Source organism: Pseudorasbora parva, chromosome 12 (assembly GCF_024679245.1).
Source record: "Pseudorasbora parva isolate DD20220531a chromosome 12, ASM2467924v1, whole genome shotgun sequence".
NCBI lineage: Eukaryota > Metazoa > Chordata > Actinopteri > Cypriniformes > Gobionidae > Pseudorasbora > Pseudorasbora parva.
In genome coordinates, this window is record NC_090183.1 from 10,757,265 (window position 1) to 10,775,739 (window position 18,475).

Here is an 18,475-nt window from a genome sequence, read left to right on the forward strand (position 1 = left end):
ACAAAAACAAAAAACTACTGGGTACTTTGTTAGTCAGAGAAATCAATGACATTTTTAGGGAATGCAAAGATGTTTGCAAAATCGTTAGGCTAACTTGCTTAGATTTATTTGGAAAACTTTAATTGAAACGACACCGTAATAATCTTATTTGGATAAGGGTGTTGTGCGGTCTTCAGAACAGCAGGAGGCGCTGTTTCTTACAAACGAGGGGTCTTAAAAATGCGGGACTCTGAGTGCGGGACTGTGGATGCAGGCTCCGAGTCTGCAGCTTCATACTACTCGCATCAGCTCACACAATGTCTCCGACAAGTAAGATACATATATGTTTGCTTACTCTTTTCATGATCTATATAACCCTAATCCAGTCACAATTGTAATATGTCGTTAGCTGGACTGTCGTGCTTGTTTTTTATAGAGTTGTTCATGAGAACAGTTTGATCGCTATCTCTTGTGATAATTGTAATATGACGTTAGTTGGACTGTCGGCTCGTGCTATAGTTCATGAGAACAGTTTGTGATTTTGTGATCGCTATGACTCTAATCTTGTCATAATTGTATCGAGTTGTTCATGAGAACGCTTTGTGTGTGTGTTTTTGTGATTGCTGTAACTCTAATCTTGTCATAATTGTAATATGTCGTTAGTTGGACTGTCTTGCTCGTGTTGAGTTGTTCACAAAAACGGTTTGTGTTTTTGTTATAGAAGGGATGACTTTTTCATTGAATATTCGACCTGGATTAGATCATAGACAGTAAAAGAAATGGAAAGAGCTATCCCATTGACTTCAACGGCAAAAATGAGGCCAATCAGAGGCACTCACTTCCTGATGAGAGCGAACTGCGCAGGCTCAGACTGAGCTTGACGACGTAGATGTGACGTGAGCCTCCTGTCTGACAGTTGTAGGTCTTCTAGTAGTTGTGGAAAGTGAAATCTGAATCACGTTTAAATATTTTCTCCCATTGCTTTTGGCTCACTATCGGCTTCTCCCCATTCTTCTCCCTTGACTTTATCAGACTTTATGTTTCCACGTCCCCCCGACTGCCTCATAGACAGTAAAAGATTGTTTCTGAGCGTCTCCTCCTGTCTATACGGTAATTCCTCAACTGTGCGGCAGGGTCGCGTTGGTTATGACGCAATCGTTAGCCTATTTTTACAAAAACAGCTTCTACGGGGCGATAGTGTAAGATACAAAGTAATGAAGCCTTTTATGCATTGTTTTATTATCTTTAGAAATAAACAATGGACAGATGGAGTCTTTAAACGCCTCAGATGTAAAGTTATTCACTGTCACATTGACTCAAAAATGAATGGGAGTCAATGGGATGCTAACAGCAGGTGATGGCTTGGTTATAGCAATGGCCGCCCCTATGGGTGGAACGCTTTCCGAGTGCTAGATTACCCCCTTGGATTAGATACACAGAGATTCTGCCATAGCCGTTGATGCCTCTGGGTTACGTATGTGTGGGGCGGCGCTATCAAAATAGGGGCGAGACCCTTTTTGGGGTAGGGGCGTGTTTGTTTTGATGATTTGAAATACCAACAACGGTTACCAGATAGCACTTACCCCTAAGCCTGACAAGCCAGACCCACATCAAGATGTTTGGTCTGGAAACTCACCATTGACAGGGCTCAATCCGAGGGGCGGATAAACGGTTGTCTTTCAAACTCCCTCTGCACTCGATAGGATAGCGCTACCACCAACCAGAGCAACGAAGGTGAAGCAGAGCTTGTTGATAGATTAAACTTTCGCCGTATCCGGTCGGCAAAACTCCGAACACATCTTCCCTTTTTAAGAATGACTTCAGTGCCGTTCTTTGTTTTTTTCTCAGAGAAAAGCTTAACTCCAAGTCTTCCAGAGTCACGCGGTCAAAGCTGATTTGAAAGACCGCCGTTCGCCAGCTTCTGTGTTTACTAGAAGCACGCAAACACAACTCGGCCGCCGTCATTATGGCCCCGCCCACCGAGTCTATACATGAACGATGTGATTGGCCCGGCAAGAGTTTGGGGAATACAGCTCAGAAGGGTATTGAGAGTTGCTAGACGACACTCGCAGGCAGATTAGATTTGCTGCCGCTAGGGTGCGTCTAGATTTCTAGGCTAACTTTCCCCACCTTTAATGTGAGAAAAAAAAAAATACTCTAAACCCCAAGTGGATTTACAATAACTGAGACAGTGTAAAAGCGTTAGGTTGTGCCCCGTTCTCCTCTATTTTTGAAAGTAACTTTACCCAACACTGCCCAAGACATTTATGGACTCACAAATTAACATTTGAATATTCCCTTTCATGTATAATATAACTGTTTATTAAAGTAAACGGTCTGCAAACTTGTAAAGTCGAAAGTGCACGATAAATAAAGTTATTGTCTCCAAAAAGAAAGAATCGACTCTGAACCACCTAAAAGAGTTGTCTGTAATTTAAATCCGACTTGGTGGTTCTACGTCACTAGAAAAGACATTTGCATGCCTGCCTATTTTGTATGTTATCTGCCCAAACCACTTAACCCGTCCTCAAATGTCATTTTAATGATGCTTGCTTCTCAAATCTCGGAGTTCAACGGGGGATTCACAAAATGCTTGCTTTTGAAAGATGGGTCAGTGCCAGTTTATTTGGACCAGCTTGCTCCTTAATCACAACCTGAAAGTATGAATAATTATTACTGTATATATATTTCTACCGGATGTTGAACATACATGGTTTTGTATTTTAGGCTACGTCTACACTAATCCGGATAAATTTAAAAACGGAGTTTTCGTCTAAAAACGCTCCGTGTCCACACTATCATTTTCAAACGTTTTCCAAAACATTTTCATCTACACTGAAAACGCTTTCATGCGTCATTTCCGCTTCTCGTTTATTTACTCTTTGACATTTTGCGGCAATGTCGAGAAAAGGCACTGAGTTTTTTAACAGTATGTACAAACTGACATATTTAACAAGGCTGTCAAAACAGAAAACATACAAAACAACTGCTGTACAATGTCGTTCACCATCTTGGCTGAATTGGTCATATGACTGCATCACATGGCTAAAAATGCGTCATCGTATTAAAATGCCTCCGTTTTTACATAGTTACCTATTGGAGTAAAACAGCCCAAGCCTTAAAAGAATTGTTTTAAACTGAAGTTGTACTATGTGATAATTTGATGATATGGTCTAGTGTATGTTCGATTTACATTACCCTTTTTTTTTTTTTTACTGTATTTATGCCCTTTTTTCAGTATTTTTGCTGCTATTTTAGTTTTGTATGTTGTTATTATTTCAAATAAAAAAATTAAAAAATGCAGCACTAAGATTGAGTCACACTAATAGAGAGATACATCCAGGGTTGGATGATGAGAGTAAATCATTTGTAACTCTAATGAGAGCAGACTGTAATGTAAATAATGCAGACTACTATAATATAAGGTCTAAATCCTGACTGGAAATCCTTGCAGATATCCTTGCTCCATTTCTTTCTAAAAAGGAACAAAGTTAGACAAATTCAAGACACTAATTTTGTGGGATTAAGTTGTGTTTTTTTAAATAAACGGTTTAATCATAGCCAGCTTAAAAGTTTCGGTAGGCTATCCTATTGACAAAGGAAATTAAGGAAATTAAGAAAGAGACCTCTGGTAGCATTTTTTAGTCGCTTAGCCGGTATAGTGTTGAGCATACATGTCATTGATTTAGATTATTAAACGAGTTTAGGCAATTCTTCCTCTCCTATAGCAATGAATGAATTTAAGGAGCTGTATGTAAGAAATATATTTCAATTAATCATAAAATGACCCTGATATGTCACTAGACATTAAGAAATCATGTTAATTTCAAATACTTATATCACTGACAACAGTAGTCCGGCCAGGATATTGTCATTTAAAAGTTGTTGTTTAGCCCTCAACTGATGTTGATGTTGACATGTTGTGTTTTGGCCTGAAGCTCCGCCCTCCACCTATCTACCAATCACAAAGTCAGTAGTGTTTCTGCATCCGGGTTGCCAGATCTGCTCTACACTGTAAAAAAATGTATGGTGGTTTTTGTTGGTTTAACTTAAAAAAGTAAGTAACCTGGTTGCCTTAAAATTTTGAGTTCATTGAAATTAAAAATATGAGTTGATACAATGAAGGAAATTAGTTTAATAAATAGAAACTCAAAATATTTTTGTATCTGAACCACATAAAAAAATGTCATAAATCATGAAAATAGCACAATTTGGCATGTTTCACTGTGTCATTAGAAATAACACACACATAATTACCCAATATGCTTACAAAATCTTTTAATAATCTTTTAATAAAGGTTGTCGAATCTCAAAAAATGTTCATTGTATTAACTCAAAATTTAAATTTCAATGAACTCAAAATTTTAAGGCAACCAGGTAACTTTTTTTCTAAATAATTTTTTACAGTGTAGTTGCCATAGGTGCAGCTACAAACGTTCCTGCTGGATCCTGCAGCCTATCTGGCAACCTCGAGTCAGGCAGGAGAGGAAGAGGGGATAGCTATTGCAGTACCAGTTTTGGTCACAATTTTACACATTCCTTAGGGATACTACAATGCACTGATACGATGCAGTAGTTGTAGAAGTTCAGTTATGGTAATGGCCGTTTAGCTTCCAAGTGGTAGACCAATCATAACGATGTGGGCCATTTGTCCAATCAGAGCACAGTAGCTTGCGGAAAGGGGTCATTTAAGAATCACTGAAAAATGTGGTCATGCAATGTATATATTATGAGAAAATTAAAGTGTTTTTTGTCCTTTAATGCATGTAAACCTGTTGTACGAAACCTTTAAAACAAAATTAGGAAACTTTAAATGTGCATAATAGGGGCACTTTAATATTGTGAGCCTTTTTTTATATCAGGTCCTAGACATCTTGTTCAAATATTATGGATTCTATCAAATACCAACAGACCAACAACCAAATTTGGGCAGCCTCTGCTTCAACTATTATGGGCCGTGGCTGGATCTTTCATCAGGAAAACGATCCAAAACAACAAACTCAACAACATGGGTCTTTGAGCATAAAAGGATGGTTCTGCCATAACCATCCCAATCCCATGACCTGAACCCTATACAGAAAACTGAAGAAGAGAGCATATCAACATGAAGCTTTATGGATGAATGGTCTCTGATCTGTTGTCATGTGTTCTCCAAACTCATCAGGCATTAGGAGAAGACTCAGGGCTGTTATCTTGGCAAAAGGGGCTGGCAAAAAGTATTAAATAAAAATATGCCATTAATTGTGTCTGTGGCAAGGGGGGCGTGGTTCAGCGAGGTCTGCAGCGGGAGAGAGGGCCTCGGGACGAGCGGTAAGTGAGTGGGTTGGACGCAGATTAATAACACCTGTCTCTTGTTCTAGTAATGAGCGCGGAGACGGGATAAAACACCAGCGGAACCGGAGACCGAGGAGAGAGAGAGTCGGACTGTTGATGCCGAGACCCTGAGATATCCGGAAGCCGGAAGTGCGTGACCCGGAAGCGAAACTGAGCATACACAGAGACAAGCACACGCTGAAGCGTGCACGTTTATTGATTTGAGTTATGAAGAATAAAAGAGCATCAACAGTCCTGCCGACCCCCGTGTCCTCTTCCTTCCTCACTATATCGAACTTGTTACACTGGTGCCGAAACCCGGGAAGGAAGCAGGACAGAGCCGCCGCCATGACAACGCCCTCCGCCTCGCCATTTGCGGAGATCATAACATCGCTCGCGGCCCTCCACCAGGAACATCACACGGCGTTGCTGGACCTTCGGACTGAACAGGAGCGCCGCTTCGCGGCCATAGTCCAAGGCCAGCAAGAGGACCGCGAGCAGTTCCGGAGCTGGATGGACCGGGAGGTTCGCGCCGAGGCCGCTGGGCGGGCCAGCGCACCGGTGCACGTGCCCCTGCAGAAGATGGGGCCGGAAGATGATCCCGAGGCCTTCGTGGATCTCTTCCAAAAAGCCGCGGAGGCCTGCGGGTGGCCCCGGGCACAGTGGCCGGTGCGCCTCATTCCACTGCTATCCGGCGAAGCCCAGGCGGCCGCGCAACATCTACCGGTTGCGAACCTCCTGGACTACGATGACCTGAAGCGGGCCATTCTTCAGCGGGTCGGCCGGACCCCAGAACAGCACCGCCAGCGTTTCCGCTCCCTGGAGTGGGGCGAGTCCGGTCGACCCTTCGCCTTGGCCCAACAGCTCCGGGACGAGTGCCGCAGATGGCTGCTGGCCGGCGGCAGCGACGTGGACCATGTCGTCGATCTGGTGGTGCTGGAGCAGTTCATCACTCGGCTCCCCAGGAAGACCGCCGAGTGGGTCCAGTGCCACCGGCCCACGTCGCTGGAGACGGCCATCAATTTGGCGGAGGACCACCTGGTGGCGTGCCCGGGGGTCGGCGCACCCCCACTAACTTCTCCCTCTCTCTCTCCCCCTTCTCTCTCTCTCTCTCGACCTGTCCCTCTCCCCAGGTCCCGCCCTCCAGGCCCTCCTCGCGTTCCCCCCAGAGGCCGGGGTGGGATGGGCCCTGGACCGTCTGGGAGTTCGCGGGTCCCGCCCAGGGGGGCGGGGCCGCTGGGGACGGGTAGTGACTATGGATCCGGTTCCGCCCCCTATCCGCGCTCAGCCTCCAACCCACTCCCCGCCGCCGGGGCGGCGGGTAGGCCTGGGCTGGCCTGCTGGCGGTGCGGTGATCCGGATCATTTTGTGGACCGATGTCCGATGATGGACATCGGAACAATGATCCGGATCCCGGACGTCCAGCGGACCACCCCCGATCAAGCAGGAGAGTACCAAATTCCTGTAAGTATCAAGGGGGGTACATATCAGGCCTTGGTGGATTCAGGATGTAACCAAACCTCGATCCATCAAAGCCTGATTCAGCCTGGGGCGTTGGATACAAGCCGCGTGGTTAAGGTGCGGTGTGTGCACGGGGATGTGGTGGAATATCCGGTTGTCCCAGTCACGATACAGTTTAGGGGGAAAAAGCATAGTGTTGAGGTGGCGGTTAGTCCCCACCTCCGGCATCCGCTAATTCTGGGGACGAATTGGCCCGCCTTTTCGGCGTTATTGGGGTCGTTGTGCGCGGATGCCGCTTGGGGAAACAAGGCTAGGAACGGGGCGGTGCGAGTGCAGGTTGGCGAGGCTGATACGGGGCCCTTGGGAACAGCTTCAGAGGAATCGAGCGGGGTCGAGAGACTGATTCTCTCGGACCGCGATGACTTCCCTCTGGAGCAGTCTCAAGACGAGACGCTAAAACATGCGTTTCAACAGGTCCGCACCATCGACGGTCAGCCCCTTCAACCCGCATTGCCCGTCACGTATCCTTATTTTGCCATAATTAAGGATAGGTTGTATCGAGTGACCCAAGACGCTCAGTCAAAAATGGATACAACCCAATTGTTAGTACCAAAGAGCCGCCGGGAAATGCTTTTTCAGGCGGCTCATTCTAACCCGATGGCGGGCCACCTGGGACAGGCGGCCACGCTGAATCGTTTAATGACCCGATTCTTTTGGCCAGGCATTTATGACAATGTGCGCAGGTGGTGCGCGTCTTGTCCTGAATGTCAGTTGGTGAACCCACTGGCCGCCCCAAAAGCGCCATTGCGCCCCCTTCCATTAATGCAGGTCCCCTTCGAGAGAATTGCGATGGACCTCATCGGGCCATTAGAACGATCCGCACGCGGGCATCGTTTTGCGCTAGTTATCGTGGACTACGCAACACGATACCCGGAAGCAGTGGCTCTCCGCAACATCTCGGCGAAGAGTGTTGCGGACGCACTGTTTCGTTTAATCTCCCGGGTGGGGATTCCGAAAGAAATCCTCACTGATCAAGGCACGGCGTTTATGTCACGCACGTTAAGCGAATTGTATGGATTATTGGGCATTAAATCCATTCGAACCAGCGTCTATCACCCACAAACAGACGGGTTGGTCGAACGATTTAATCGCACTCTTAAATCCATGATCCGTAAATTCGTACAAGAAGACGCCAAGAATTGGGATCGGTGGTTAGAACCCCTCTTATTTGCTGTGCGCGAGGTCCCGCAAGCCTCCACGGGGTTTTCCCCCTTCGAGCTTCTCTACGGGCGTCAGCCACGGGGGGTGCTGGACGTCCTACGAGAAACTTGGGAGGAGGGGCCGTCGTTGGCCAAAAACGAAATTCAGTACGTCATGGACTTGCGAACAAAACTCCACACATTGGGGCGGCTATCTAGGGAGAATTTGTTACAAGCCCAGGACCGCCAGAGCCGGTCATATAACAGGGGTACTAAACTGCGCAAATTCACACCGGGAGAGAAAGTGCTCGTTCTACTCCCAACCTCGAGCTCGAAATTAATGTCGAAGTGGCAGGGGCCGTTTGAGGTCGCACGACAGATAGGAGAGCTCGATTATGAAGTGATACGATCCGATAGGAACGGGGCACGTCAAATATACCACCTCAATCTGCTGAAAAAATGGAATGAGGTGGAATCGGTGTTGTTGGCAACGGTGATCGGGGGAGAGGATGATCTCGGGCCAGAGGCGAGCATTAAAGCGCAATCAGTCGCGCTGGCCCCTGGGGGAGATCACCTCTCACCGTTACAACTCGCTGATTTATCGAAATTGCAGGCGGAGTTCGCCGACGTGTTCTCGCCCCTACCGGGACGTACCGACTTGATTCAGCACCATATCGAGACCGAGCCGGGCGTGGTAGTTCGCAGCCGGCCGTACCGCTTGCCTGAACACAAGAAAAAAGTAGTTCAGGACGAATTAGGCGCAATGCTCGACATGGGAGTAATCGAGGAGTCCAACAGTGACTGGGCGAGCCCGATAGTTTTGGTCCCCAAAACGGACGGCTCGGTCAGGTTCTGTGTGGACTACCGCAAGGTGAACGCTGTGTCGAAGTTCGACGCGTATCCAATGCCACGGGTTGACGAGTTGCTTGATCGGTTAGGCTCGGCTCGATTTTATTCGACACTGGACTTAACAAAGGGCTATTGGCAGATCCCCTTGTCTCCATTATCCAAAGAAAAAACAGCTTTCACCACGCCGTTCGGATTACACCAATTCGTCACGCTTCCTTTCGGCTTGTTCGGGGCACCCGCGACCTTCCAGCGACTCATGGATAGGATTTTGCGTCCCCATGCTGCATATGCTGCGGCGTACCTAGATGACATAGTGATCTATAGTCACGACTGGCAGCGGCATATGCAGCATGTGAGGGCGGTCCTGAGGTCGCTGAGGAGAGCGGGGCTCACGGCCAATCCGAAGAAGTGTGCGATTGGGCGGGTGGAAGTAAGGTATCTGGGCTTCCACTTGGGTCATGGACAGGTGCGTCCTCAAATTGATAAGACTGCCGCAATTGCAACCTGTCCGAGGCCCAAGACCAAAAAGGAGGTAAGACAGTTCTTGGGGCTGGCGGGATATTATAGACGGTTTATACCAAATTATTCGGACCTCACCAGCCCTTTGACTGATCTTACTAAAAAGGGGCTACCAGATACGGTCCAGTGGACGGAGCCGTGTCAACAGGCTTTTACCCAAGTAAAGGCTGCCCTATGTGGCGGGCCGCTGTTACACTCCCCTGACTTTTCTCTCCCTTTCTTGTTGCAGACTGACGCGTCGGACAGGGGGCTGGGCGCAGTCCTGGCCCAGGAGGTGGAGGGGGGAGAGCGGCCGGTGCTGTACATTAGCCGTAAGCTCTCTAAGAGAGAAGCTAGGTACAGCACCATAGAAAAGGAGTGTTTGGCCATCAGATGGGCCGTTCTCACCCTCCGCTACTACCTCCTGGGGCGGGAGTTCACTCTCTGTTCGGACCACGCTCCTCTCCAATGGCTCCACCGCATGAAGGATACCAACGCGCGGATCACCCGTTGGTATCTGGCTCTTCAGCCGTTTAAGTTCAAGGTGGTCCACAGGCCGGGTGCTCAGATGGCTGTGGCCGATTTCCTCTCCAGAAATGGGGGGGGGGGGGCTGCAGGCCGGACGGCTCCCCGGCCTGAGTCGGGCGGTGGGGGTATGTGGCAAGGGGGGCGTGGTTCAGCGAGGTCTGCAGCGGGAGAGAGGGCCTCGGGACGAGCGGTAAGTGAGTGGGTTGGACGCAGATTAATAACACCTGTCTCTTGTTCTAGTAATGAGCGCGGAGACGGGATAAAACACCAGCGGAACCGGAGACCGAGGAGAGAGAGAGTCGGACTGTTGATGCCGAGACCCTGAGATATCCGGAAGCCGGAAGTGCGTGACCCGGAAGCGAAACTGAGCATACACAGAGACAAGCACACGCTGAAGCGTGCACGTTTATTGATTTGAGTTATGAAGAATAAAAGAGCATCAACAGTCCTGCCGACCCCCGTGTCCTCTTCCTTCCTCACTATATCGAACTTGTTACAGTGTCCAATGTGTATTAGAGGAAAAACAAGTATCTCATAATAAGATTTTCCATCCATTTTCAATCATTTTACGGTTTTAAATTTTTAGGTTTTTGTGATTTAAAAAAAATGTTTATATATATATATATATATATATATATATATATATATATATATATATATATATATATATATATATATATATATATACCAAGGGTGCTAATAATTCTGGCCATTAGTTTATGACATTCTGCAATGTAATTTCAGATTTAAGTGTTTATAAAATTTTAAATATGGTTTACATTTACTGTAAGATAAGTTACTGTTATATGCATGATGTGAATCAAAGAAATATTCCTAATTATTATAGGTTCACAAAGAGCTCAAATACACATGGTTTAAAATAATGCATGTTTTATATTTATATTATTATTTGTCTACTTGTCAATTAATATAATTATATGAATTATAATTCGTATAATTATAATTAATTATAATTCGTATAATTATAAATATCATAATTAGTGCCAAAGGATGAGAAGTTTTGTCTCTAAAGGTTTTTTCACTATAAACTGCAGTTTGGGTTTGGTATTGCTAACCCAGAATAAAACCTGCTCCAGAGCAGGCTAGCTGAGTAGTGTAAGTTACCATGGTGATAACCGCCACTAAAAAACAATACACCTTCTTGAGCCCGAAAAACCAGAGTTTGCTTAAACTAATCTTGAACTTACCTGGGTAGCAACTGAAACCAGCTTTGGGCAACAGGCCACTCCATGAAGTTTTATCTTTTAATTTATAAACACTCTAGGTCTAGGACTTGACATTTCATGCAATGCAATTTTAATGCAAAACACCAGTAGCTGGCATAAGCACTTATAGATGTGTATTTCTTTGGGTAAAAAATAAATAAATAAATTATATATTATTGTACACAAGGAAATCAACATCACAATTAGAGCCTCAATTGAATATCTAAACCTACAGCTGCACCATCTCACCCCTAGAGGTGAGCCTCGCCTTAGTTTTATCCTGAAAATTCTGGCTCTTAATACAGAAAGTTGTGCTATCCATTTGCGAAAAAGTCTTTGCTAGATGATTGACATTCAAAGCGCATCTAGTGTAATATCTGAGAATTCCAACATCTATTAATGGCCCAAACTTATATGAATACACAAACATGACAATGATTTTAGCTAGCTTTATTTGAACACTACTTTGTTCTGCAAAATAACATCAATCCAGAATTTATCCATTAATCAAATCGTAACCAATCAACTAAAACAACAACAAAAAAAGCTCAATTATAAAAATAAAATAAAAAAAACATTTAAAAATAAATACAAATAACACTTTCCCTTTTGCTCATCTCTTCAGTGCTCTGCGAGGATCCCGTCCATTAGTGATGGTGACAATGGGTTTTGGGCCCTGACCTCCAACTGAAACTGGAGAAGCACTGCCACTCTTCCAATGGCTGCGGTTCAAATGACGCCCACCTGTACCATAGGAGGTCTCTCGGGGGACAGCAGAAGGAGAAAACACAGCAGCGCCATTGGCTGCGAGGGGCAGAGAGGATATGTCAGCTAATTCTGGCCAAGAACCACCCATATAGACAGAGCGCCGTCTGACTGACATCATGTTAAGTGAGAACCACGTCTCTTTTAGTTATCCATTTAATTGTTAAAGGTACAGTATGTAATTTTTTTTGTGTGTGAAAAAGTTACAACAATCATATGCGTACATCATGAATCCATCTTCCGAATCGTGTTTTTATCTTATCCTAAATCACTACGGTAACGTTATGCCTATAATAAGTGTTTATATTTAGACAGAGCAATTTGCCAAACATTGCATACATTGCATTCAAAATCCAAAATGTCCCTACTATACAGTATGCGAAAAACAGCACGCCAATAGAGCCGTAACAAATACATATTAGAAAGTAAGCGAAAAGTCCCCGGATGACCTACTACCTCCAGCGAGATTTTGAAGTGTGCAATTGATCGACACTTTACTATCCCAAGAGGTCACATGAGAGGATTTGTGAATGGAAGTGAAGTGATGCAACTGACGCCGGTAGGTCCCATGATAATGACAACATGATGTAGTATGTCTGGATTACATTAATACTACACACATTTATAGCCTACTATACAGAACACAGACTACTTTTGTTTACATTTTTCAAATGTAGTACCTGCTCAGACTATGCGATTTTGGCCACACAAATAGTGTACCTTGAGGTGACAATTTAAAATAAGAAATATGAATCCGGCTTATACCTTGATTTTGAGCCATTTTAACTTATTTTAAAGGCCCCAATATTGAAATCAAAGAATCAACTGGTGTGACGTCAGTACGAACCAAATTACACCAAAACAAAGTTTGTTTGTAGTTTGTTTCTAAAGTTGGAAAGAGCGTGCCAAAGCGAACTTTCTAGAAAAGTTCACTGACTAGTAGACACCACGAATCCGTGCTGACAGGTAGGCATGGCTGTGAGGCTCCCGCTTCTTTGACATGGAAATCTACTCTAGTTTACTTTGCCAAGGTCAGGTGTCTGCGAGTAAACACATGAACACGCTGGAGAGCTGCTTTATAGTAGATACTGAAGTTGTAATTCTGAGTGACACGAACACGGTTTTTCATGTAAAGCTGCTTGCTTCAAAAGCAATCTATTGTATAAAGTGTATGAAAATGAACTTCACTGTGAATTCATCAGGGCATTAAGCTAAGTTTCAGGCCTTTGGAAATATATTGAGGCCACCTTAGGGGTTCCAGGGTCCTTGGCCAATAAACACAGGATTAGAAGGACAGCAACATAGAAAATAATGTTGAATTAAATATCATTATTTGGAATAAATACTGGCTTTGTCAAACAATCATTCAAAGTTCTGAAGTGCCAACCTGTAAGTACAGCAGGTGGTACGGGATTCGGTATACTAGAAGCACTGCCATAAGCTTCCGTTTTCACCTGTCAAGAGATAAAACAGACACTCATTCTGCACTCATCTTACCATTCATGTCCTCTGAGCAGTATTTTTTACACTCACATGGGTGTTGTTTATTTGGTTGATTTTAGCCAGCACCTCTGGGTTGGGCTCACTGAAATTTGGCACCTCCGAAAATATCATACAGAACCTTTGATAGATGCATGAAGGTACTGGTTATCGCAATCATCATTTCGCTTTCAAATAACTTAAGTTCAATCAGCGGTGAAGACCTACTCTCCAATCTTCTGGAGGTCCCCCGTTCTCCCAATATACAGTGTAAGACATCCTTTGAAGAGAGATGCATATCTGAAATCAAATATAATTTTCTTTAACAAAGGGGCTTTATTATGATTCTAAGCATTGATATTATTACCAATAGCCTAATCAACTTAACTCCCACCCTCGATTGAGTCTGATGATGTCTCCGGTTTGTATCAAGCTGCCCACCTCGTCCCACACTGATATGGTGATACTTCCGGTTCTGTCAGCTACTTTACATGAACGCACTTCGTGTCCATCCTTTGTCTTAGACACTCGCCCTGGAATATTTTGTTAAAGAAGCACAAACATGGTACACATTTTAAATGCAAGTCAAATGGCTTGGGTAGTTAGCTTTCATGAATATTTTTTTGTACAGTTTGTTTAAGTATAGTCTTTTCTTCCCTATTGTGGTGTATATACGAATGAAACCGTGTAAAAGAAAAATGTAGGGCGGACTAGATTTTGTCCATCAAGAATTTAAAATGTATATTGATGTTCACAGATAAATAATTTATAATAAATAAAGCAATATCCCATAAAAATAAGAATGTCAAATTTGATTTCATGGTGACTTTAAACAATACTAATATTCATTTAGGGGAGACCGTAGAAAGTTGTAACACTTTTTGTTTGTGCTAGAAGTCTCAAATTGTGATATTTGCTAGCCACATTTGTCTGCTACAAATATAACCCATTTGGCAATGTACAACACATTCACAGATTATGTGAGTTGATGTCAAATACAAAGAGTTCTGTTGTTACAATTCTGGATTGAGCTGTAACACTAGCTGTGGGAAGATAATTCTTCACCATAAAACACCATAATTTGCTGAAATAACACCCACACGGTCCAATTTTTGCATAAACATTATTGAAGAACAAAGAAAAAACTGTTTTGAACAACATGAACTAGATAAAGGGTTACTTCAGCGATTAGTATATGGCTAATCTGTGAGACGAGAGATTTATGCCTTTTTTTTGCTGGAAAAATTCCTCCCATGACGCAAATTGACGATATTTGCGTCATCTTTGGAATGTTTGGCCAGAGGCTAAAGACTACAGCCAGCAGAGGGAGCTATTTCCGCATGTTTTCAACCCGCGCATGGGGGTGGGAGATCACACTCACAGCTCAGCTCACATAGCCTAGAAATCTAGACGCACCCTAGCGGCAGCAAATCTAATCTGTCCGCGAGTGTCGTATAGCAACTCTCAATCAAGCCTGCAGTATCCCTCTCAGAAACTGAAGTTTTCGCGCCTCTATCGCCCCCCCCCCCCTTACTTTCAGTGTAACAAACTCTCTCCAGAAGTTCAGTGAGGATCTCTGAATGATCCAATGTTGACCTAAATTACTAATGATGATAAATAGAATCCACCTGTGTGTAATCAAGTCTCCGTATAAATGCAACTGCACTGTGACAGTCTCAGAGGTCCGTTTAAAGCGCAGAGAGCATCATGAAGAACAAGGAACACACCAGGCAGGTCCGAGATACCGTTGTGGAGAAGTTTAAAGCCGGATTTGGATACAAAAAGATTTCCCAAGCTTTAAACATCCCAAGGAGCACTGTGCAAGCGATAATATTGAAATTGATGGAGTATCAGACCACTGCAAATCTACCAAGACCTGGCCGTCCCTTTAAACTTTCAGCTCATACAAGGAAAGACTGATCAGAGATGCAGCCAAGAGGCCCATGATCACTCTGAATGAACTGCAGAGATCCACAGCTGAGGTGGGAGACTCTGTCCATAGGACAACAATCAGTTGTATACTGCACAAATCTGGCCTTTATGGAAGAGTGGCAAGAAGAAAGCCATTTCTTAAAGATATCCATAAAAAGTGTCGTTTAAAGTTTGCCACAAGCCACCTGGGAGACCCACCAAACATGTGGAAGAAGGGCAACAATGCAAAATGTTATGTTTGGCATTAAAGCAACACAGCTCATCACCCTGAACACACCATCCCCACTGTCAAACATGGTGGTGGCAGCATCATGGTTTGGGCCTGCTTTTCTTCAGCAGGGACAGGAAAGATGGTTAAAATTGATGGGAAGATGGATGGAGCCAAATACAGGACCATTCTGGAAGAAAACCTGGAGTCTGCAAAAGACCTGAGACTGGGACTGGGCATCATGATAGACAGCGGAGATCGACGTCTTCTCTGAGTGAAGTTGTCACTGAGGCACTAACAGACTTTTTTCGAGATTTTTGGGAAGAGATTGGAGCTTTAGCTTTAATTTTTACATTTCCATAACTGTTTATTTCACACCAACATAATTAATTGTTCTGCATCTGTGAGAGTGTGGGCAGGCTTTTGATATCGCAGCTGTACTTCCTGCTCTCTACTGTGTAACTCCTGTCCCGAAATCGCTACTGCACAGACTCGATCCCAAGATGTCAGCGCTGTGCAGGCCGCTTGAAAGCTTCGACTCTGGCAAGCGGAAACGGATGACGTCGAGTCGTCCATATTTTTTTACGGTCTATGCTCTCAATATACTTCGGAGCTGTAAACGCCAAACTCTGGTTGGGCCAATCACATCGTGTATAGAGCCGGTGGGTGGGGCTTAACATAATGACGGCCGAGTTGCGCTTGCGTGCTTCTCGTAAACACAGAAACTGGCAAACGATGGTCTTTCGAATCAGCTTTGACCGTGACTCTGGACGACATGGAAATAAGCTTTTCTCTGAGAAAAGCACAAAGAACGGTACTAAAGTCATTCTTAAGGCCGTGTGTCCACCAAAGCGTTTTTTCACGCTGCTGGCTGGCGTTTTCAATTGTTTTCAATGAGAGCGCCGCGTTTTTAGAACGCCTGGAGCGCACCGAGGCGCTGAGCGAGTATTTTACGCTCACGCGCTCAGCATTTTTAACTGGTCGCCGAGAGTTGAAGAATGTTCAACTTTGAGTAAAACGCAGCGCTCAGCACTGTCACTTTTCACCCAGCCGTCCAATCACAGTGGAGGAGGGGCGGGACAAACACAACACAGACCAACTGCCACATTACGCGTGTCGTCATCAGATGAAAACAAGCAAATAATAACGGAATAAAATGATTTAAAACAAAAGCCAGAGCAAATACTTTACATTGTATCTGCAATTTTATATAGAATCAATACAGGAACAAACTACCTGTGAAATTAGAAAGACCTCCGCGGATTTTCCATATCATAACAACAAGCAGAGTCTCAACTGAGGAGAAAAAACGCTGCCTGCCAAAACGCTCTCAAGCGCTCACAGCGAGGCGTTTTCAGCTGGCTAAAAACGCTTTGGTGGACACACGGCCTAAGAAGGGAAGATGTGTTCTGAGTTTTGCCGACCGGATACGGCTAAAGTTTAATCTTTCGATTAGCTCTGGTTGGTTGTAGCGCTATCCAATTGCGTGCATGCCGTGCAGCGGGAGTTTGAAAGACAACCGTTTATCCCGCCCCTCGGATTGAGCCCTGTCAATGGTGAGTTTCCAGACCAAACATCTTGATGTGGGTCTGGCTTGTCAGGATACAGCTCACAGCTGCAGGCATTCATTAAAAACGGATGCGTTTTTACTTATCAAATTAATTTCTATGAAAGTTAAGAAACCCTGGATAGAAACATCAAGATGCCCATACATTCTAATAATGTGCACAAACTTGAGGGTTCAAATGAGGCAAATAATTTTTTAGCTGGTAAGAGCATAAACTATGATGGAAACACATTAACTGAATAAATCCCTTGATACAAAAATAAAATAAAAATCTCATGTGGCTTAATTTGCTTCAACAGAGAATGTGATTAATAGCTTACTCATTGGAATCATAGGGGTTGGTTGTAACATTTTAAATAAACTGTTACAACTCTCCACCCCTAACAGCCATAACAAGGCTATGTGTTAGCATGTGGGCCTACAAAGCATCCCATTAAACTTAAGAAATTGCATAGCTGCGTCGGGTCATTAAAGTTATATTGTACCTAAAAATTAAATGCTTGCAAGGCAAAATAGTCTTGTTGAATTTTCTTGGGGTCATACAATCTACAAATTTGCTCACAATCACATGTAATTTCTCCTGGGAGAGTCTGTATGGATGACGTCTCTTTTCTGAACTGTTACAGTACTGTGTTACATCTAACCCCGTCACTTCCCTACATTTAAACACAACTCTGTATAAATGTGCTCACTCGTTCACACATTTAATAATCCTGAAGAAGTTAATTTAGGAGTGAATGAGCCCATTCAAATAATGAAGTAGCCCACTCGAGAACAGCATGTGATTCAGTCCGAACCGTGAAGAATTTGACCAGACGGGCTTTGTGACTCAGCTCAAACGAGTCACAGAAAAGATCCAAACGATTCGTTATTGGATTCGCTACGGTTCGCTATTTTTCTTTTCTTTCTCAAAATAAAATAAAAAATAAATAAAAAGGAAATCAGCACGGACTTGTAAGACATTATTAATACTAATCTTTTATGAAGTTAGTGCTTCAAACTATCTGTGAGCATCACACACTTTTCTTCAAAACTTGGACAGGCAACGCAATCGTGCAGGCCGTGTTTGGTAGATAAAAAGCAAATGCGTCCCACTCAAATATGACTTACCAGTTTCCAGGACGATGAAAACCAAATTTATATTTTTTACTCCAGGTTTAAGGTCTTTAATCAAGCACACATTTTCGTTCAACGGATTTGCCATTTTAAATACAAGAAAACGAAAAAAGACAGGAAATCCTATTCGGTAATACCAGCCACCTCAGATCACCTTGTGATTTAAGATGACTGATTGTGCCAGGCATTTATATAAGCTACCTAAATGAGATGCGCTTTTATCAAATGGCGCACATGAAACTTACTATTTAAAGGCTGTTTAACGATTCACCCATATTAACAAGGGACATTTAAAGAAAAAAATAAAAGTGCTAAATGATTTACGTTCGCGTTAATTTTCCTGTAAGAACGAAAG

General features: G+C 43.9%; 2 protein-coding genes across 3 annotated transcripts; one reads left to right on the plus strand and one right to left on the minus strand.

The window, feature by feature from the left end:
• The first annotated feature begins 5,505 nt into the window (after positions 1-5,505).
• LOC137093968 (uncharacterized) lies at positions 5,506-10,207 on the plus strand. 2 transcript variants are annotated; one of them, XM_067459056.1, is made up of 2 exons: positions 5,506-6,756; positions 10,068-10,207. In XM_067459056.1, the coding sequence occupies exons 1-2, from the start codon at positions 5,521-5,523 to the stop codon at positions 10,068-10,070; spliced, it is 1,239 nt and encodes a 412-aa protein (XP_067315157.1). In that variant the 5' UTR covers positions 5,506-5,520; the 3' UTR covers positions 10,071-10,207. The 2 variants fall into 2 exon arrangements, with proteins under 2 accessions (XP_067315157.1, XP_067315158.1); XM_067459057.1 differs by having other exon boundaries at positions 5,506-6,538.
• Positions 10,208-11,537: 1,330 nt separating this feature from the next.
• On the minus strand, positions 11,538-18,339 carry nabp1b (nucleic acid binding protein 1b). The gene is made up of 6 exons (XM_067459062.1): positions 18,115-18,339; positions 13,692-13,830; positions 13,526-13,597; positions 13,352-13,439; positions 13,206-13,272; positions 11,538-11,857 (listed from the first exon to the last, which is right to left on the minus strand). The coding sequence occupies exons 1-6, from the start codon at positions 18,206-18,208 to the stop codon at positions 11,667-11,669; spliced, it is 651 nt and encodes a 216-aa protein (XP_067315163.1). The 5' UTR covers positions 18,209-18,339; the 3' UTR covers positions 11,538-11,666.
• Between the last annotated feature and the right edge of the window lie 136 nt (positions 18,340-18,475).

Excerpts from the sequence above, each read along its gene's own strand:
- LOC137093968 (XM_067459056.1), top strand. The coding sequence starts at position 5,521 with ATGAAGAATAAAAGAGCATCAACAGTCCTGCCGACCCCCGTGTCCTCT.
- nabp1b (XM_067459062.1), bottom strand. The coding sequence starts at position 18,208 with ATGGCAAATCCGTTGAACGAAAATGTGTGCTTGATTAAAGACCTTAAA. Across the intron at positions 13,831-18,114 it reads TTTCATCGTCCTGGAAACTG|GGCGAGTGTCTAAGACAAAG; the intron begins GTAAGTCATATT and ends AAAATATTCCAG. Across the intron at positions 13,273-13,351 it reads ACCAAATAAACAACACCCAT|GTGAAAACGGAAGCTTATGG; the intron begins GTGAGTGTAAAA and ends ATCTCTTGACAG.